General features: G+C 46.2%; 1 protein-coding gene and 1 pseudogene across 8 annotated transcripts in view; both read left to right on the top strand.

The window, feature by feature from the left end:
* The window catches only part of LOC132866213 (splicing factor 3B subunit 2-like), a 77,133-nt gene that overhangs the window by 46,685 nt on the left and 8,235 nt on the right, over positions 1–22,213 (top strand). For 4 of the 8 annotated variants that reach the window (XM_060898895.1, XM_060899133.1, XM_060899189.1 and 1 more), the window contains 2 exons: positions 5,044–5,150; positions 15,710–15,770. The exons of 1 other annotated variant lie outside the window; for it this stretch is intronic. In XM_060898895.1, the coding sequence (XP_060754878.1) occupies positions 5,044–5,150; positions 15,710–15,755 (153 nt within the window). In that variant the 3' untranslated portion in view covers positions 15,756–15,770. Of the gene's footprint in view, positions 1–5,043; positions 5,151–15,709; positions 15,771–18,274; positions 18,333–22,213 lie in introns of those variants that run through there. 3 more of the 8 variants (XR_009650559.1, XR_009650558.1, XM_060898974.1) reach the window with 2 other exon arrangements.
* On the top strand, positions 19,400–19,554 carry LOC132896988 (U1 spliceosomal RNA; annotated as a pseudogene).

Here is a 22,213-nt window from a genome sequence, read left to right as displayed (position 1 = left end):
AACACCATAACATCAGAGACGAAGAATAAAGTTCATCTTGGAAGGAGAGTTATTTTTAAAAATGCAAAACAAAATCATTTATAATAGCCCAGAGAAAAACTGGCTGAATATGTACCGTAACATCAAGTTATTCAATAGCCTATAGGCCGAAAATCATTACATAACTTATTTAAATAACTATAGGCCTATCATTAATAATAAAACACAGGTCAATCAAGTTTATCAAGCTGACGATTTCACTCCAAATCAGCAAATCCATTGAATTCCTCATCCTCGGTGTCGCTTCTGAACAACTCTGCCAACTCCAGCGGCAGACGAAGCGCCGTTTCCTCTTCTGCGTGGCTGTCGTCAGACTCAGCATCAGCTCCAGTTATTCCAGCCTTTCGAAACCCCGACAGGATGGTTTCCGTTGTCACTGAAGCCCATGCTTTGTCAATCCACCCGATGACATCAAGGAAAGTTGCATGGCGCATCTTCCCGGTTGCCATGAAGCTGTGTTCCCCATCAATCATCCACTGCTCCCACAGTTGTCGCAGAACTGCCTTGAAGCTCCGGTTCACCGAGATGTCCAGTGGCTGGAGCACTTTTGTCAAGCCTCCAGGAATGATGGCAGGGATGGAGTTGAAAGCCTTCAATTTTTCTTTAAACTGTGGTGTGATGTGCGCCCGCATACTGTCCATCACAAGCAGGGCCTTGCGTGTTTTGAAGAACCCATCCGGACGCTTGGCATAGCACTTTGTCAGTCACACGTTCATCATGTCCTGGTCCATCCACCCCTTCTCATTCATAGCCAGGACAACTGAGGGGGGGCATTCAATTTTCGGCATTGTTTTGCGTTTGAAGATGACCATGGGAGGCAACTTCGTTCCGTCTCCACAGCATGCCAGCACCACTGTGAAGTGTGACTTCTCATGACCCGTTGTCCCTATGTTCAGTCTTTACCCCTTTTCTGCGACACTTCGGGGATGTCAAATGTAAGGGGGACTTCATCCATGTTGATGATATGATCTGGTGTCACGTTGTGCTCAGCTACTTCATTTGTCAGAAACTCGTGGAAGTTATCAATTTTGACTTGGAAGTTGGCCGGCGATTTTTGACACACGGTTGTCCGTGCTCGGATAGAGAGGCGGTTATGTTGCATAAAGCGGTAACACCAAGACGGACCCCCTGCAAAGTCCGCTATATCCATTGCCTTGGCAATTACCTGAGCATGGAGCCGTAACTGCACAGTTGACAGGCCTCTCCCGGCAGCGCGTTGTTCGAGGACCCATTTGTATACCTCCTCTTCTAAACGTGGCCATCTAGCCTTTAGCCCTCGGTTAGCTTTTTTTGTTTTCTTCATTCTCTTCAAATTATCCTCCGCTTTTCTCCAGTCCCTACCAAGTTTTTCACTGCATCCAAACTTTCGTTCAGCTGCCCTATTACCATTTTCGGCTGCATATTTAATTACTTGCAGGTTGAATTCAGCAGTATATGATTTTCTTTTTGGCGGCATATTTCTGTTCAGTCGTTGTTGTTGTAATGCTAATTTGTTTTGTTGTCAGTTGTAACGGTATTTTTTTTTCTTTCAGTGGTATTAATAGAGTACACGGCACATACTTGCACGCAAAGCTACATAGCGCCCTCTCGCGGTGAAAAAAAAACGTATATACATTGCACCTGAGTACAAGTCGCATGGCCAGCCGAACCATGAAAAAAGTGCGACTTATAGTCCGAAAAATACGGTACATTAATACATATGTAACCGGCAGAATGGAGTAGCTGTAAGTGGGAGACTTTTACTTTGACGCTCAGAGAGCCTTTGAAATCTCGCGTTGGGTCCCAAAGTATTGTTTGGTCTCATTAGCGGGTTGCAGTACATGAGTTGTAGCATTCGCCAGGGCACCATCGTCAAGTTGGCTGGTGAGGTCTAGAAGTCTGTAGTTACACTACGAGTGAAACTTTTGAAGCTTCGAAATGTTACTCCAACAGTGAGGCGAAATCACTAGCCTTCAACGTGTATGGTTGTTGGTATTGAGGTATTTCACTCACGTGACCAAGTCATGTGACGCTGCCATTTTGGACGGCACGGCTCGAATCAGTTTGAATGCGAGGAAGGCGACAAACGAAAAACATAAAAGAAAAAGGAGCGAGATGCAGAAAACACCTTCACTATCCAGCGACGTAGAGCATTTACAGGGTGAGCAGAGGGAGAGGTATTTGCAAAAATTGAGGTTAGCAGGCTTGGAGAACGACGTTTACCTGCTTCCACCAGGATTGTTCACTGACAGCTAAGATTTGTTCACATTTTCATTTACTTTCGGTCCTCAGGATAAACAAAATGTTATTAAATGTCATTGAAATAACTTCTTAGTCTGTTGAGACATGGCCCGTTATAAGTTTTTCCTTTACTGTATTTACTAGTTTACTGAGCGCGCTCCGGGGCGGGCTGGCTGGCTGGCTAGCGCTCCGGGGCGGGCTGGCTGGCTGGCTAGCTAGCGCTCCGGGGCTGGCTAGCGCTCCGGGGCCAGCCGGCCGGCTAGCTAGCGCTCCGGGGCCGGCCGGCCGGCTAGCTAGCGCTCCGGGGCCGGCCGGCCGGCTAGCTAGCGCTCCGGGGCCGGCCGGCCGGCTAGCTAGCGCTCCGGGGCCGGCTGGCTGGCTGGCTAGCTAGCGCTCCGGGGCTAGCTAGCGCTTCGGAGCCGGCCGGCTGGCTGGCTAGCGCTCCGGGGCCGGCCGGCTGGCTGGCTAGCGCTCCGGGGCCGGCTGGCTGGCTGGCTAGCTAGCGCTCCGGGGCTAGCTAGCTCTTCGGGGCTAGCTAGCTCTTCGGGGCTAGCTAGCTCTTCGGAGCCGGCCGGCTGGCTAGCTCTCCAGAGCCGGCCGGCTGGCTAGCGCTCCGGGGCCGGCCGGCTGGCTGGCTAGCGCTCCGGGGCCGGCCGGCTGGCTGGCTAGCTAGCGCTCCGGGGCTAGCTAGCTCTTCGGAGCCGGCCGGCTGGCTAGTGCTCCGGAGCCGGCCGGCTGGCTAGCGCTCCGGAGCCGGCCGGCTGGCTAGCGCTTCGGAGCCGGCCGGCTGGCTGGCTAGCGCTCCGGGGCCGGCTGGCTGGCTGGCTAGCTAGCGCTCCGGGGCTAGCTAGCTCTTCGGAGCCGGCCGGCTGGCTAGCGCTCCGGGGCCGGCCGGCTGGCTGGCTAGCGCTCCGGGGCCGGCCGGCTGGCTGGCTAGCGCTCCGGGGCCGGCCGGCTGGCTGGCTAGCGCTCCGGGGCCGGCCGGCTGGCTGGCTAGCGCTCCGGGGCCGGCCGGCTGGCTGGCTAGCGCTCCGGGGCCGGCCGGCTGGCTGGCTAGCGCTCCGGGGCCGGCCGGCTGGCTGGCTAGCGCTCCGGGGCCGGCCGGCTGGCTGGCTAGCGCTCCGGGGCCGGCCGGCTGGCTGGCTAGCGCTCCGGGGCCGGCCGGCTGGCTGGCTAGCGCTCCGGGGCCGGCCGGCTGGCTGGCTAGCGCTCCGGGGCCGGCCGGCTGGCTGGCTAGCGCTCCGGGGCCGGCCGGCTGGCTGGCTAGCGCTCCGGGGCTAGCTAGCTCTTCGGAGCCGGCTGGCTGGCTAGCGCTCCGGGGCCGGCCGGCTGGCTGGCTAGCGCTCCGGGGCCGGCCGGCTGGCTGGCTAGCGCTCCGGGGCCGGCTGGCTCAGTAAACTAGTAAATCCAGTAAAGGAAAAACTTGAGACTGAAAGGTTTTAACAGTCATCCAAATGACTGAACGTAAACATTGCTACAGTAACATACCAGCTACTGTTTTTGACATTAGCTAGCTTGCCGTCCAAAATGGCGGACACCGGGGCGTCACGTGACCCTGTGACGTCAGGTGAAATACCTCAATAGCTGGTATCCGAGAGAAGCCAATAAGACGTATGTGGTGTGCCCTTGGTGGTTTGTGTGGTCAGATGCAAGCCGTACCAGCGGGGAAGTTGGGCCGGGAGCTGGAGTAAGCTAACTGGCGTGACGCCACCATAGCGCAGGACGGTGTACAGTGGTGGCAGAATGTTAATAGTCACTGTTTTGCTTTCATTTGTTTTATATTTTTATTATTTTGTTGTTTTTTTGGATCGTGCGGGTTTCCTTGGTTAGGAATTTCACTGAGTGCTCATCTAGCCTTGGCATATGTAACTGCTATATATACTACCCTGGGGTCAGGGAGCATAGAATTTGCTTTGGTTTTTTTTGTTTGTTTTGGGAGAATCCTCACTGGGTTTGTTGTGTTCTAACAAGAGTGATCTATAGTGTGCAGTGCTTTGAATCCTCTTAAGTGTGTATGTTTTTTTTTATCTGACTTTGGGTCATGTTGCTGTGAATTAATGGACTGATGTGAATTTAATAAGGGTGTAACCAGTGAGTGAAGACTTCTACCCTTCTTTGTGATTTTCTTTATCCTTGTACTCTAAGCCAAGTTGCATGTGTCTCGTGTTGGCCAACCAAATTATTGGCGTTGCTTTTATAATAAAAAGAGATTATAGATTAAAATTTTATATTTTTAAACCTATTTTTTAATAAAGAAGTTGTACTTTCTCAGCACTGTTTGGGTCCTGTGTGTCTTATTTTTTAAATCGTTGTCTGCTAGTGAAGGGTCACACATAAGTGGAGGTGATGGGACGTGATCATTTCCACTGTTTGGGGAAATAAATGGAACAATAATAACGACTTTGTGTGTTTTTGTACACCAAGGCTTTTCCTGATTTTTAGGTAACCGCTTATATTTTAAGCAGACAGTGAAGGGTTTAAGTTAAATCTGAGTGTAGTTGTTCAGATGAAATGCTCCAACTCGCTACTGAGCATTGTGTTTTTGGTGCCGTTATTTGGTTCGGAGAAGAAAAACAAATGGTACCTTTCTCCATTGTACCCACCCTTTTCAACACTTGGTGCACTTTATCCAGCAGAGGGTGCTGCAGATGTGGAGAACTGCTTGTTCTGCTGTTTTCAAACTGCGTGCGCATGCATGAGCAGACTTTTGTCATACGTTTCTTCCCCTGATGATCTCCATTTCTGACACAGCTATGTTGTGAATAACGATCTCTCTCTCTGTAGAACTCCCATAAGGTTCCTCCTCCATGGCTTATTGCGATGCAGAGATACGGTCCTCCCCCGTCCTACCCCAGTCTCAAGTTCCTGGCCTCAACGCCCCTATTCCTGAGGTTAGTGTGTGGCAAATGCATCCAAACACCACCAGCTCCATGAAAGAAAAATGCTCCGGTTTTTGGAGACCACAGGTTCAGTCCTGGTCATGGAATATTTCCTGACTTGCACATTTAACCCCCCCACTTAAATGAATCATCTAATCAACAACCAGTTCTGACTTGATTTGGGTGATTTTTAACACTCGGATGTGCAGGATATGGCCTACTGTAGGACTCGGAAACCTGTGCTGTAGACCAGATATTTTTTAGGTTTGTGTAAATGCATAATTGAGTCGAGTGCTTGTGGGAATTTAGAGACGGAAATATACAGAGATGAAGGCTGTTGAACAAGGAAATGCTTTTGAGACATTGTCAAGCTTACCCATCTGAGTACAAGGCTTCAAAGTGTGTTTAAAACATTTATTATAAATTATATGTAATTTATAAAAAAAAGAGAGGATATTATACAGTTGCACGAAGATATGACGTTTGAGTGGTGAACATATTCACAAGAAGATAAACTTCATATCTTTGTGCCACTGTCTAATGTTCTTTATCAGTGGTTTTCAAAGTGGGGGCTGCCAGGGGGCGCTGGAGGGGCCTCAGAAAGTTGGAGGGACTATAACAAATTGCGGAAAAAAAATACTTTATTATTAAATATATTGTAATTAGTTTTTTAATCATTATTATAAAATATAATTATTAATACATATCGAAACGTTGTTTGCCATGCTCATCTCTCCGATTGCCTGTGGCGTTGCGGTTTGCGCCATTTATCAAGCTGCTTTGCTCCTCAAGCTAGCGTATTGCTAGCGCAAGATGGACAGGTTTTTGAAGAAGAGACCGAAGGAACAAACCAACAGCCCTGCTGTGGAGGACACTGCTGCGAAAAAAACTAAAGTCCTGGCCAACTAAAATCCGAAAATATGACGCAGCATACATTAAGTATGGCTTTACAGCCATACAGAAAAATGGCCATGATTTCCCGAAATGCGTCCTCTGTCTGGAGACCCTGTCAAACGAGTGCTTAAAACCTTCGAAACTTCAGCGCCACTTGGTACAAAAACATCCGACAGATGCCAAAAAAACAGTAGATTTCTTCAGACGCAAAGAAGAGCATTTGGTCAGGCAATCTGCTGTATTCACCCAGCAAGCTACCGTACTGTCCCCGAGCGGGCCCTGAAGGCATCATTTTTAGCCTCGTACCACATTGCTCGTGCTAAACCTCACTCAACTGGAGAAGATTTGATTTTACCAGCCACTAAAGACATTGTCCGAGAATTGCTTGGTGAGGATGCTGCCAAAAAAATCGATGCTGTCCCACTCTCTAACACCGTGAGCCGACGGATTGGTGACATGGCTCAAGACGTATCTGCTCAGCTGTTGGAGCAGGTGAGAGCCAGCGAATACTTCGCACTTCAGCTGGATGAGAGCACAGATTTATCCAATGAGGCCCAACTGCTTGTGTACATCAGATTTATTTCACAGGAAAGATTTGTGGAGGAAATACTATTTTGTAAAGCACTTGAAAGAAGAACTACTGGGAAAGACATTTTTCAGGTTTTGGACGTTACATCGAGTCTAACGGATTGGACTGGACCTGTTGTGTGGGGGTGTGTTCGGACGGAGCCGCGGCAATGACCGGGAAGATCAGTGGAGTGACCGCGCTCATTAAGCAGAAGGCCCTGCATGTAGTGGCCACACACTGCACGCTCCATCGCGAGGCACTGGTCGTAAAAAGGATGGATAACGAGTTGAATCGGGTACTACAGGAGGTTATACAGTTTATTGTTCAGTGCGAAAATATTTGTGTTGAAAACATGTTAGTTAATAATATTCTTATGCTAAACAAATGTAACAATTATTGACTATTGAATAAAAGTAAGAGAAAAGATTCTAAAAGTTGATGTTTCTTTACATATTTTGTAGCATTGTCTGTGGGTTTGCAAAGGGGTCCCCGGCCAGAAGCTAATGCTGTTCGGGGGGCCTTGGCATGGAAAAGTTTGGGAACCCCTGATCTTTATAATATATCGATACATCCACACAAAAAAAAAATCCTCAAGTTAATCAGAAGAATCGTAATTTTGAACCGGTTCACCATGTTGACAAACATGCATCCAGTCAACAGGAAATCACTGGGAGTGACCTCATCGGAGTGAAATATCGGGAATTATTATACTTCCAGGACACTTTTTTTCAATGGAATAAAAACGTGTTCTATTCCCTTCTAGCAGGTTTCGTTCATTTGGTTTGATAGCATGCAATATTGTTAGCGTATCACTTATCCTACGTCTATCACGTCACTCTACCCAATGGAGAATGAGCGTTGAATATGGTTTACGACATTGCATGGTTGTCAAGACAACATGATGCGAATATTCAATGAGAAGTGTATCGGCATTTCTCTGTTCTGCCAGCGGCGCCCGCAGTAACCTGTTGCAGTGAATTGAAAATGCAATAAGATGCATCTTGCGTGTAAAACTTCCGCACAAGTGAGCAACTGGGACAGTTTGTAAACAAACATGGCCGCCAGGTTTGCTTCGTTAAAGGCAGAAGATTTTGAGAGAATTTTGAAAGCGAAAGCTGCACTGAACACCTGAAAGGCCCCTGTTCTTAACACTTTGTAAAATCTATAATTGTTCCATCGAATGTGCATTAATAATAATATTGGCTGGCTTTTTTCATGATCTATCAGCTATGTTCCATTCAGCTACTTGTCTTCGACTCGTTCAGTATCATGCTCGCTGAATGGAATATATTTGATAGACCATTCGATGCCAGCCAATATTATTTAACTATTACGCATACAGGACACTTTTTTTTTTTTTTCGTATTCTATTCCCTTCTAGCGGGTTTATTGATGACATGCAGTATTGTTCGAGGATGTGATTCTTCCGGATTTTCAGGCATAAAAATGCGACCCTCGTGAATCATGTGTAGCCGGGAGAAATACACACAGCGCACAAATGCAATTGAATATAAAATGGATTTATTGAAAACCAAAGTTCCCAGTAGGCTAGTTGAAGCCCGGGATAAGAGTTTGTTTATATAATCAAAACAATTTGGTCCCCCTCTGTGAACCAGGTGTCTTATTCTTGAAACAATCTTACCAAACACAAAACACCAGAAAACCTAACCGAGTGCTTACGAAATGTATAAGTAGTACACATAAAATGCGCGGGGAATAAACCACATCCCATACGTTACAGTGCAAACAATGGATTCGACACGTTACAGTACCAATAAACCCCAAAAATACGGCAGTGGACAGGCTGTGAACGGAACAACCATACAGTTGATTATTCTCTAAATAACATCATTGTTACTGGTAATTAAAAATTAAGCGGTACAGTCTTATAAATCATACTCACTTTCGTTACTAGCAACTATCACCCACGTTTCTCCAGTCTCCAATACACGGTAGACCAATCAAACTCCATCTGCTACGTGCACCAGAACATTCAAACTCAAATTTTTCAATGACACTTCATTTGTATTTGAACTATTTTAAGTATAAATGTACGAACTTACATTGCTCACTCAAGTGTTATAACAGGGTTTTTAAACCATTAACCCCCCAACCTCGCTTTTCCTGTGAATCTTCCCGGTTCTTCCTATCAGGAAGTCACGCCTCCCTTCAATGGCCTAGTGGGGTTGCCGTAGTCCGTTCGCGTTTTTGATTTCTTAAAGGTACAGCACATAAAGAAGGTAAAATTCCACCTTTCTCCACCAGAGGCCACCCCTCACCAGGCTACATTCTCCCCTGCTAAGGAGTCAACGTCCTCGATGACTATCAGTGTCACCTTAACCTCTTTGCACAGGACTGCTATATCAATTTGAATCCTGAGTGGGACAAACTGGACCAGACTCTAACACTGATCTAGGTTGGTGGTACAAGTTTGAATGTTGTCCGGCATTCTGCCTTGTGCTTCTACGGGGGATGCAGACAGGGATACTGGCTGATTCTGAACCGGTATCTTCTTCAGGGTCGGTGCCCTCATCCTCATAAGGGTGAGGCTGGGCTATCCCTTCAGCCCCTAGATATTCTTCATTGGACATTCCGACCCCAATTTCATTTTCCACTCTTGTATTACCAGTCACTTCATCAATGGGAACAAGTTCTCCCCTCATTTCATCATCTGAGCATTCACTGCCCGACTCTGAGTCCTCGCTTCTGACTGACTCTAGAGGCTGTCTGCGCTTGCTCTTTTCAGGGTCTGAGTCAACCAACTCCCCACCCGCACATGGCCTGATGTCCACCCTATTCACCCTCTTAGCCGGCCCCCCCCCAATAGGTTCTAGGGTGTACGTAGTCCCCTTAATACCAACTACCCGGTATGAGGCAGACTGCCAAGCGTCCTGAATTTTGTTACGTCCTTGAGGTCGATTTCTGATGTATACAACCTGCCCAATATCAATCGGTGGACAATAAACCTTTCCTTTCTGTAAGGCCATTCTCTCAGCTGCTTTTTGTTCTGTAAACGCCTTGGCTCGGGCGTGGGCCTCCTTCAACCTCTTTTGATGCACAGCTAACCAGTCTTGATTGGTAACCCCAGGGCCCTCCCGTCCCAACAATGCATCTACTGGTAATCGGGGTTCCACTCCAAAGAGTAGGTAATGGGGAGAGTACCCAGTGGTTGAGTGAGGAGTCACATTGTAGGCATACACTAACTCGGGTAAGTGTTCAGGCCAACGACGTTTTTTTTCAGGGGGCAGAGTGCGCAACAACTCATGGAGGGTCCGATTGAACCTCTCACATTGAGCATTTCCTGTGGGATGGTGAGGTGTGGTGCGACTCTTCCTGACGCCATACAACTTGCACAGCTCCGCAATTACCTCACTTTCAAAATTGCGGCCCTGATCTGAATGCAACCTTTCCGGTACGCCATATTTCATGAACCACTCTCTGAGAAGAATCCTGGCTGTGGTGTTTGCCTTCTGGTCTCGTGTAGGGTAAGCTTGTGTGAATTTGGTAAAAACGTCTGTTACCACTAGCACATTTTCCCTACCATCTGTTGCAGGCTCCAGCACTGTAAAATCTACAGCCACTACTTCCAGTGGCCTACTGGCTATGAAAGACTTCATTTGCGGGTGAATCTTTGGCTGTGGCATTTTAGTTAAGATGCAACGTTGACACCTCTTTATCCATCGGTCCACATCCTCCCACATCCCAACCCAGAAACATCGTTGCCGCAAGAGGTGTAAGGTTCTCTCGATGCCTTGGTGGCCCATGGCATCATGCACATTCTCAAGGACCTGTCTTTTCAGAACCTCAGGGATCAAGAGCTGGAAGCACTCACCGTATCTTACATCATGCACCACCCGATACAGTAGCCCATCACACTCCCTGATGTGGACCCATTGCTTGAGCAAAGATTTTAAAGGCTTCGACAAAACTGCTCTGTCCCCCCCACTTGGTCTATGTTTCTGATCCCAAAGTGTTTTAAATTCACTAAGAACTGGATCCTGACGTTGAAACATACACAATTCATCTCTCGAATATCCCGGGAGGCTAAGTGTCGATCCCTGAGCCGGGTTTATAGGGGGAGTGACTGCACTAGAGGCTCGTATCTTTCTTGCCTCACATCTTGCCATGCCCATTTCAGCCAATTCAGAATGCAGAGCTGTACCCTTCCTCATCACGTTGCAAATCACAGTACAATTGTCATACTCAATGTCTTCTGGGGCACCCTGAGGCTCCCCTGCTAAGGGCTGCCTAGAGAGGGCATCTGCAGCTGCATTACAACGCCCTGGGCGATACTGTACGTCAAAATCAAATGTCGCCAGCTGTGCCACCCATCTTTGTTCGATGGCTCCTAGCCTTGCTGTGTTGAGGTGACACAGTGGATTATTATCTGTAATGACAGTAAATTTAGCTCCCAGTAAATAACCACGAAATTTTTCCACTATCGCCCACTTTAGGGCTAAGAGCTCTAGCTTCATGCTACTGTAGTTTTTGTCATTTTTCTCAGCATTTCGCAATCTCCGACTTGCATAAGAAATCACTCTCATAACGCCATCCTGCCGCTGTGACAGTACAGCTCCTAACCCAAGTCCACTCGCATCAGTTTCAACAATAAACGGAGCAGTAAAATCTGCAAAACCCAGCACAGGTGCGCTTGTAAACTTCTCCTTTAACTCATCGAAGGCCTTCTGGCATTCAGCATTCCATAGGGTGTTTAGCATCTGATTGACCTTGGCAGGGGGCCCCACATCAAGGCACACATTCACTAAATCATGCAGAGGACCTGCTATCTTTGAAAATCCCTGAACAAACCTCCTATAGTAGCTACAGAACCCCAGGAACGAACGCAATCCTTTTAACGTGGTGGGTACTGGCCACTCCCTTACCGCAGCTATTTTGTGAGGATCTGTTCCTATTCCTTCAGCAGAGATTTGGTGCCCTAAGAATGTCACTCTTTCTTGTAAGAAATGACACTTCTCAATCTTTACCTTTAGACCGGTCTCTTGCAATCGCCTTAGTACAAGATCCAATCTCTCCAAGTGTTCACTGAAAGTGTTAGAGAACAAACAAATGTCATCTAAGTATACTAACAGAATCTGAAAAACCAAGTCGTTCATGGTTGCCTGCATTAATCTTTGGAAAGTCGCGGGCCCATTACAGACTCCAAACGGCATCCTTAGGTGTTCATAAAGGCCAAACGGAGTTGTAAAGGCCGTCTTATGGCGGTCATGTTCCGCGACTGCTACTTGATGATAGCCGCTGGCTAAGTCAATACTGGAGAAGAATTTTGCACCTCGCAAAGCGTCGAAACTCTCATCGATGCGGGGTAAGGGGAATGCATCACGCATGGTTTTCTGGTTTAATTTCCTATAATCAACACAAAGACGTATGGTGCCATCTGATTTCCTAACCACCACTACCGGTGAGGCATAAGCGCTTGAGCTCTCCTGTATGACTCCCTTTCTCAATAACTGGGAGATATGCTCTTTTACCTCCTTATACTGAGTGGGCGGGATTCTGCGGTAAGGTAGGTTAACTGGGACATCATCGACCAGTTTAATTTCATGAACTACTCTATCTGTGTATCCCAGATCCTCCTCCCCCACAGCAAACACCTGCGCATAGTTGGACAATACCGATCGCAACTGTGTCTGCTGTTCTGTTGTGCCACCCACATCCAGATTATCCAAGAGGTTTGTTATGTTAGTGTCTGTGTCCTTCTCACCCATGTCCAAAGATATCTGCTCAGTGTCTGCTGCTATGCGTTGAAACCTGACTTCGCATTGTTGTTCATTATCCATGCACTGTACTGGCATCAGAACACCTAGCCGGGTTCTTGGATGGAGCCATACATCCTCCTCTGACAAATTACAAATTTGAACAGGAACCCAATTACCATGCACATTGACCAAAGTAGGCATGACCACTACCCCTCCAGGTAGCGAAATTCTACTAGGCTCTAGCAACCATGGCCCTTCCCGTTTCAACATTGCAGCCTGTACTCGAGTCTGGACGACGGTGACTGCCCCTGCCGGTACATACAATGACCCTTTACTCGCTGTCCTCACCATCACAGTTTTGTCAGGTCTACATTCCTGTACATTCTGGAATGCAGTCCTCCATTCAGAAAGTAGTTTCCCTCCCGATGTGGTATCAAATTCAGCTTGGGCCAACTGACGACATCGGCTGATGACATTCATGCCAATTATGCCTGGAGCTGAGCCCCGCGAATCGTGTAGGTCTTTCACAACCAAGAACCCGCAGTGAGGGATATTCATCCCCATAGCCTCCACTTCCAACTCGAGATACCCCTTATACGGAATGTCTAATCCGTTAGCTGCTGTCAACTTGAGCCACCCAGTGGTAGACAGGACATCTTTGTCCTGCCCACCCAAATGCTCATAGAAGAATTTTTCAGTAATGGTGCTCACTTGACTCCCTGTATCCAGCAAACAAGAAATGGGTACACCCCTCACCTTAATTTCTACCACTGGACAAGTGCCTACTGCTCGTTGCAATAAGACGTCATGAGAGGGTAACATCTTTGAGCCTGTATTTTCTCCCCGAATTGCCTGGCTCACAGCAATTGGGGTGGGTCGTTTCCCTGAGCCCCAGAGTTAACCACCCCCCTCACCTTGTATTTCTGTGGACATTCTTTGGCGATATGGCCTTCTTTCTGACACTTCAGACAGATTGGCTTACCATCTTGTGTAAATCTTAAAGGAGCCCGGGGCTGTACCCTGGAGGTGGTTGCTGTCTGAGTTGTTAGGTCTTTTATTGCTTGTGTTAGCTCATTAATTTGCTTCCCTTGCTCTGACACCACCTTCAAAACGTCATTCAAGCTCATGGGATTTTGTCCCGAGGCGCCAACTGCTGCACAGTAGGCCTCATCTCCCTGATCAGATGCTCTACTCTTACTCTTGGTGGATTTGGCATGTGCAGAGGGCTCCTCCATTGTCCAGAGACTAGCTTCCTCACGCACTTCTACCATTGTGCTAGCGGGTTTACCTCTCACGTATCTTCTAAGTTCCCGTCTCAGAGTAGGCTCACGAATCCCCTCCACAAACTGGTCCCGCAAGGCCACTTGCACATTGGAAATTGAAGTAGGTGAGCGTTTGACAACCTGTTGCAAGGCCTTCCGCACGGCATGGGAATAGTCAAGTATGTCCTCACCCTCTCTCTGTTTGCAGCTATAGAAATCATGCAGGAGCTGGGGCACACTACGTTTATCAGTGAACGCTTCCCTCAAGTGCTTATACAAGTCTTCCACCAGAATGGGTTTGTCATCTGTGCAAAGTCGTACTTCTTCTAAAGCAGACCCTTTCAGTAATGACATGACAAAATCATACTTATCATGAGCTGACCGATTTGCCATTGTACGGAGAACCCTCTCAATCTCTTCAATGAAGTTATCCACTGACCTCCCATCTTTCTCAAGATCCCCGCTAAAGGGAGCAATGTGACGCTCCCTGGAAATATAGACATAAGATCTATTGTCTTCACCTCGCAAACCTGCAATGGTAGCCATAGCTCTTTCATGCTCCTCTCTAAGTTTAGTCAACTGTGCTTGAATGTCCACCTGTATAGGGTCCTCACTTTCAAGATTAATCGATACGTCCATCCTGAGAGATTCAGTCCTTAAAGCACGCTAATCAAAGGATAACGTCTCTGCAACGGTGTCCCCTGGGAGTGGATGGATGCCGTCCCCTCCAACGACGCACACCTGGCCTTGTCTGCAATCCGCACGCTCCCTTGCACAGTGATCTGACCACACCAGGTTGGCTCCTCCTCACTGGACCCGAGCCGTTCTTCACCACTGCCGTATTTTGGATTGTTTGCACTATAACTCACCACCCCTGGGCGCCTATATGTACAAGTAACCCCACTCCTGGTACCAAGATTTGTAGCCGGGAGAAATACACACAGCGCACAAATGCAATTGAATATAAAATGGATTTATTGAAAACCAAAGTTCCCAGTAGGCTAGTTGAAGCCCGGGATAAGAGTTTGTTTATATAATCAAAACAATTTGGTCCCCCTCTGTGAACCAGGTGTCTTATTCTTGAAACAATCTTACCAAACACAAAACACCAGAAAACCTAACCGAGTGCTTACGAAATGTATAAGTAGTACACATAAAATGCGCGGGGAATAAACCACATCCCATACGTTACAGTGCAAACAATGGATTCGACACGTTACAGTACCAATAAACCCCAAAAATACGGCAGTGGACAGGCTGTGAACGGAACAACCATACAGTTGATTATTCTCTAAATAACATCATTGTTACTGGTAATTAAAAATTAAGCGGTACAGTCTTATAAATCATACTCACTTTCGTTACTAGCAACTATCACCCACGTTTCTCCAGTCTCCAATACACGGTAGACCAATCAAACTCCATCTGCTACGTGCACCAGAACATTCAAACTCAAATTTTTCAATGACACTTCATTTGTATTTGAACTATTTTAAGTATAAATGTACGAACTTACATTGCTCACTCAAGTGTTATAACAGGGTTTTTAAACCATTAACCCCCCAACCTCGCTTTTCCTGTGAATCTTCCCGGTTCTTCCTATCAGGAAGTCACGCCTCCCTTCAATGGCCTAGTGGGGTTGCCGTAGTCCGTTCGCGTTTTTGATTTCTTAAAGGTACAGCACATAAAGAAGGTAAAATTCCACCTTTCTCCACCAGAGGCCACCCCTCACCAGGCTACACATGCAAATACGTATGGTAGGGTAGGACTAGCCTGGCAAGCCAGACTAAATGTGAATATTTAGTCTGGTCTCGGTTGTAGACGTTTCCGAAGGGTGTGGGTAGGAACAACCCGTTGTCTTTCAAACTGTCTCTGTGCGTATAGGCCAATGCTCTGATCAATCGGCGCAACAGTGACTGTGACGTAGTCAGAGCGACAGAAAGCAGTGGGGGAGGGTAAACCATAGACACATAAACATAGATGCCGCATTCTGCGTAGAATCATACGTCATCCTCGCCGCCATATTGGATGTGGCAAAGTGGAGATTCTTCAACCGTCTGGTATAGCGTCTAGACAGTAGCTGAGAATAAAGATGCCTCATTCATGTGCTGCGTTTAACTGTACCAACAGGTTTACCGTCCAAACAAGATCACATGGGATTACCTTTCACAGGTGAGACTGGAAAAATACTTTTCAATACTGTTCCTTCAGTCTTCAGTTTCCCAGCTCATCTCCACTGGGGAGGTGTATAGTTATAAGCAGTGAGAATTAGATAATACAGTGCCACACTATGATGAACGTTTTTAACCTTTCTGAATGTGAAGGAATCAGTGATGTATTTTGTTTTGGTATGACGTTAGAACCTGGCCGAACTCAGTTTGGCACTCATTCAGCTCACTTTATTCAACGAGAGTAGGTCTGTGTGGTGACTCAATAAATAAAACAGGCAATTTTTATTTTCATTCACTATTTCCAGTTTTTCCACTATTTCCATCATTTATCATATTCAGTCTGGTTAAGTCATTTATCATATTAAGGTTGGTTATTGTGGCCTCAGGTTTTGGTAGCTTGCTACGGTATGCTGACTGATTAGCTTACCTGAGCTATCTATCGCTAGTTTGCAGTGTACAGGGTATTTTGCACACTATTTATAACCATCACATTAAAAGTTATAGGTGTTGTTTTGATGCCTGTTTGTTTCCCAAATATATACGTGTGTGTCTTAATGGGTGAATAAAAGGCATCGAGTTAAATATTATTGTAGAAAGGGGCTTTATGAAGTTCAGTCCATTTACTTACATTGGTTTACGGGGAAGATTTGCCACATCAAATATGGCGGACACTCTGACGTATCCCAGCAACGGGCCACCAGCTCAATGCGGCGTCTGTTTATATGTCTATGGGGTAAACAAACAGCATGTGAAGAGGGACACCATTGGAGCGTCGAGTGTTTTGGTGAAGCTTCAGCGATCATGGAATGAGCGGAGAGCCTCTTCCTGCTCATGTTTCAACGAAAACTCCAAGTCTAATTCTTCTAAAACTGATTCCAAAGCGGAGTCAAACGAGCGCTGTTCAATAGCGCTTTCTCCAGCGTCGCGCAGCCTTGTCACTCCTGCAAAAGCCCGCCCAAAGAATCCAAACAAAAACCTTGCGTTGTGATTGGCGGGCACGATTTGATGCCCGGGGTGTGTTGCTGATATGGTCCGAGGCTAGACCCACTCGTAGGCAAAAATATTTTTGGCCGCTAGGCGGGTGGGTCTAGTTTACTAGGCTAGGGTAGGACCACATTATCCATAGGCAACTCCAATGAGCCACGCGTGCGCATAATAACCTACCCTAGGTTAAGCAGTGCCAATAATAATAAAAAAAAAAAGCGCATTATGCATAACGTGAGAGTAACCTTTGTGACCCGAGTCAAGTAATGTAAGACGCACGCACGTTAGTAGTCAGTTTGTTGTTGGAATGGATGCAGCTGTCACCCTACTCTCGTGTGTGACGTAGCATGCTAATATTGTTTTCATGTATTTGTTTGCATGTCTATTATCTAATAGTTTTTCACTGATCTCAATGTCCAAGATTTGCCACGGTGGTATTAATGCTAACGTTAGTCAAATGTTTCTTAGTTAGCCAGTTATGGTACTAGCCAGGTTGGTCAATGTGTAGCTATCAGGCTAGGTTGAAAAAAATGAAAACGGCAGGTATCAGTGAGTAAACATTTCTCCTCTTGAAAGTGTTTAGATGATTTACTTGTATAGTTGGAAAAAGGCATTTTTTTGTTTTTGGGAAAGGAAAGTTTCGTGTGTCAGCATTCAACATGATTTGCCACAGCTAACAAAATTGTTTGCCTAGCAATTGCCTAGCCGTTCGCATAAGATGGCTTCCTAATGTTACTAAGGTTTTAGAATGTTAGCATTAAGTGAACAAAGCAATTAAGTGTTAAATTTGGTTGTAGAGGTATTATTTTTTTGACTATGAGGTGTCCTAATTTGATTGAAATTCTGTCTGCTACAATTCGCATCAGTTTGTTTAAATGGTGGGCTTTAGCCTATCAAGATTATCGTCTCAAACCTGAGGTCTCAACAGTTTGATGCCGACGTCATAGCAATTCACTGGTGGTTTGTCATTTGAAACACTAGTATGTATAGCATACATGTTAAAAATCTGTGTACACATTGCAAAAGGTCACTGATTAACACTTGCAACTCTGTCATGATGGTGTAAAAATCTAAAGGTAGTAAAAAAAAAGGTATTTAATTTAAGGATTGCTGTACAGTATACCCTGTTCTGTAGTTGAGTTGGTAGAGATTATTGGAATGCCTTGCCAAGATAGCAATACTCATTGATTACTCTCAGCCCCGGCTTCATGCCTGCAGCTAAACCACACCTGTGAGGATATCCAGGAACAGCCACACTCCCACCCTTGTTATATTGCTTAATTACAGAATGTTCAATGTGGTTCATAATAACATAAGTGTAGGCAACATAATATCAACATCATTGATGCTGATGAAAAACTTGAACTATTATTATAGTCCATCTTGGCTGCATAGCACATTATCATACATGCTGCATAATAACAATGTCAGTATACTGGTGATAGACCAAGTTCATGTGTACTGCAGTTTGTGTTTATTGGCTAAAATATGCAGGGATTGTGTCATAATTGTATAATTTATTTTATTATATCTTTTCTAGCATACTTTGGACTTATGGCCAGACTTGCAGTGAACAGCCCTGACATTAAAGCTGTTGATGAGGGAGTTTAGTGTTTTTTCACTTATGTCCATGTTACACTTCCTGACTTTGTACTTTGTTACACTTCTTGACTTTATACTACACTTACTGACATTGTTATTGTGCATATTTTGAAAAAAGTGTGTGTGCTCATCACCTGTTCTAATATCTGCACCTACTGTTTGATGTTTGAGGTTGTTTGCCCTAAAAATAATTGTTTTCCAATGATGAAAATTGGCACTAAATGTTTGCGTATTGCACTTGTCATTAAAAGTATCAAAATGAGGTTACTGTGTGTAGTGGCTGCATTGTTGCCGCACCACGTCGTTGCCGCGCCATACCACACCACCCTGCTGCCATGTCGCATTATGGGTCTCTATATTTTCCTGCTTTTTTTTGTCCTTGGCCAATCACATCCCTGTTTATAGAAGTCCAAAAAGAGGATGTAGCGGTCATCAGGACAGAAGAAGGAATAATCAATCAAATCAAGGACAAACCTGATATTATTAGAAATATGTATTTTTTTTTTCTTAAAAATCCTGACTGAACTTCATCAATAACTGAATCTAATACATTTTTAATTTGTTTAGCACTTATGGAGGCAGAAATCTTGTCATTATTCAGGAATGAAAATAGGTCGCTAGTTATCAATAGACATGAGATGGTTTTTGGGTTTGGGAATGAAAGTAATCAAGCCCTGAGTCACTGGGGGGGAGAGTGTCTACTTCAGTACTTTCTAATATGACTTCAGTTATAAAGGGGGCCAACTCTTCTGGAAAGGTCTCCTCAAATTCAGCAGAGGGACCATCAGCACTGGGAGATCTGTTCACCTTTAGATGGTCAATTGCATAAGAGACTTCTTCGATGGTCATATTTTGATCACACAGTTGTCTGTCATCTGGATGAATTTGGCTGATATTATAGACTCCTTGCACATGACGTCACACATCACATGATAGCGTCTACTGGGGGACAACCAGACATCGTCTTTCCTGTAAGCAAGGATTAATCTGTCTTAAATATGGTTCATGTTTGCGCTGTTTGTGGTTCCAATCGTTCAAACAGAGAAAAAGATAAACAGTATTACCGTCTCCCTGGCAGGGGCAACACCATGATCAAGAAGGTGGTTTGCTCAAGGTGAGGCCCAGCCATTGCACTCAGGCTGTGCTGACCTTTGTGAATTCTCAACTGCATAATTTCTGGTGACGGCACGGTGGTGTAGTGGTTAGCGCTGTCACCTCACAGCAAGAAGGTCCGGGTTCGAGCCCCGTGGCCGGCGAGGGCCTTTCTGTGCGGAGTTTGCATGTTCTCCCCATGTCCGCGTGGGTTTCCTCCGGGTGCTCTGGTTTCCCCCACAGTCTAAAGACATGCAGGTTAGGTTAACTGGTGACTCTAAATTGACCGTAGGTGTGAATGTGAGTGTGAATGGTTGTCTGTGTCTATGTGTCAGCCCTGTGATGACCTAGCGACTTGTCCAGAGTGTACCCCGCCTTTCGCCCGTAGTCAGCTGGGATAGGCTCCAGCTTGCCTGTGACCCTGTAGAACAGGATAAAGCGGCTAGAGATAATGAGATGAGAGAATTTCTGGTAGTGGGGGACTGCGTTTGCGCTCTCCCCTTTCACATAATGGTAGCACGGTGGTGTAGGGGTGAGCACGGTCGCCTCACAGCAGGAAGGTTCTGGGTTCGAACCCAGCGGCCGGCAAGGGCCTTTCTGTTTGGAGTTTTCATGTTCTCCCCGTGTCTGCGTGGGTTTCCTCTGGGTGCTCTGGTTTCCCCCACAATCCAAAGACATGTGGTTAGGTTAATATGGGACAGCCTTGAGCGAGGCACCTAACTCCCAACTGCTCCCTGGGTGCTGTTAGCATGGCTGCCCACTGCTCTGGGTATGTGTGTGTGCTCATTGCTCACGTGTGTGTGTGTGTTCATTGCCCCAGATGGGTTAAATGCAGAGAGGAAATTTCACAAGTGTGTGTGATGAATAAAGTTGTACTTGCTTTCTTTTCTTTTCTTTCCCTAGAACTTTGTCTTGAACTTCTGATTGTGGCTGAGGAACTTGACTTGGGCATTTCTTTAGAAAGGAAATATCTCTGATCCGGGAGTAGGAGACTTTTTTTCACAGCAGGAGGAAGAACCCAGTCCGCCTTTTTATTGGTCACTGTCAGTGAATCCCTTTGTTTCACTCCAGCTTCAAGCCCACAATAACGATGCTGTGTGAGAACAGCTCTCTCCGAGGCCTGCCATACAGTCAGTGTGCAGCCACCATCCTGCCACTTTCTTCACTGACAGTCCACGGAGTTGAAGATTTTTCAGTCGTTCTTTGCGAGTGGTTAACCTGGAATAGAATATAGGTTGTATTCAGTCACATGACTTTTGCTTGTGAGTTTACTTCCGGTGAATGAAGTGGTGTTCAGTCAAACTGTTTTGGCTGTTGTCATGTAAAGAGCAAGTGAAACCGTCTCTGACAATTTTCACAGTTTAGAGGCCAATACACAGTCAGGATACCTTCAGAAAGTTGCTCTTTGCGATGGGATAGATCCTTACTCGCTAGTAAAGAAAGATTTTTCCTATGAATTGGAAAATTATCCATCCGTTGAGTTCCCCGACATCTCAAACACCCTGGTGCTGCAGACATCGTTCTACACGGACAAACAGATGAAAACCTGGAAGAGCATGGAGGAGAACAACTTTTTATATGTGGCTGGGTTAAAGATCTGGTGATCAGGACACCAAGATAAATCCTGTATCGTTTATGCCAGGGTAAGGAGGAATTTCTGGGCTTTTTGTAAGTGTCTTTGTGGTGGTTGCTAGGACGCTACAAGTTTTAATATCAAGTGTAAATAAACCACAGCCGCTCGATTCTCAATAGTCCCTGCTCTTCTCTTCCAGCAAACAACAATTTAAAGGTCCCATGGCATGGTGGTTTGTTGATGCTTTAAACGGGCTCGTGGAGGCTTCCGGATGTTATATCCGCAGCCTTTCTCGAAATGAACCCTCGGCACGTAAATTTAGCCTCCTGGGAGAAAGCCCCATTTCAGCGCTTTTCCCAGTGCGTCGTTTTGCTAATGAGAAGCAGGAGGCGGGGAAGGGTAGAGGGTGGGGGCGGGCCATGGGGGGAGGGGCTTGACCAAGCTGCGGCCATGCTAGCTGTGTGTGAACAGTAGCAATGGCAGGTCAAGCAACAGTCCAAGCTTTCGCTTTTGACCCGGAGCCCGACCCCGAAGCAGAAGCGCAAGCAGTTGAGCAAACTGCTTCACAAGTCTAAATAAGGGAGTGGGAAAATGTGTGTACAACACTAGTAGTATAGTAGTATAGTGTTTGCGTGCACACACATACTTGCTGCTATCAGCGCCTGTAGCCACGCTGCTAAGACAAAACCCCGTTCTCCCTCGGACTCCTTTCATAAACTCAACGTGACACAGAGAAGAGTGAGAGTGTTCAGAGTGGTAGTTTACGAACGTATAATACCCTAGGCTTGAACACGCACTCCATAACCAAAGAAGATAGAAGCAGCAACTACAGCAACATATCGCTTATCCAACAGAAGACATGCATTGTGGAGCAATAGTCAAACATAAGCTCATAAGTTACAGTCAATTTCCAGACTAAACTCCGTTTAACAGAGCGATGCTGCATGCTTTTTAGTTTTGTAGCGCAGATTACCTGGCTAACTGCAGGAAGCGGTTAGCTGCACAGCTAATGTAGCCATTGCTAGGCTAACGTGGCACCGATTTTAAAACACGGCAAAACGACCAGTTATGCACTTACTTGTTCGGTGTTTGAGGCTGATGCGGCAGGGATGCTTGGCACAGACCCAGGCTTCAGTAACAGTTGATGTGCAAAACCTGCCCGGTACTGTCCCAAGTTGTGGAAACATTAATCAGTAAAATGCTTCCGACAAA

The sequence above is a fragment of the Neoarius graeffei genome, chromosome 1 (genome assembly GCF_027579695.1).
Source record: "Neoarius graeffei isolate fNeoGra1 chromosome 1, fNeoGra1.pri, whole genome shotgun sequence".
Classification (NCBI taxonomy): domain Eukaryota; kingdom Metazoa; phylum Chordata; class Actinopteri; order Siluriformes; family Ariidae; genus Neoarius; species Neoarius graeffei.
This window is presented reverse-complemented; position numbering and strand designations above follow the sequence as displayed.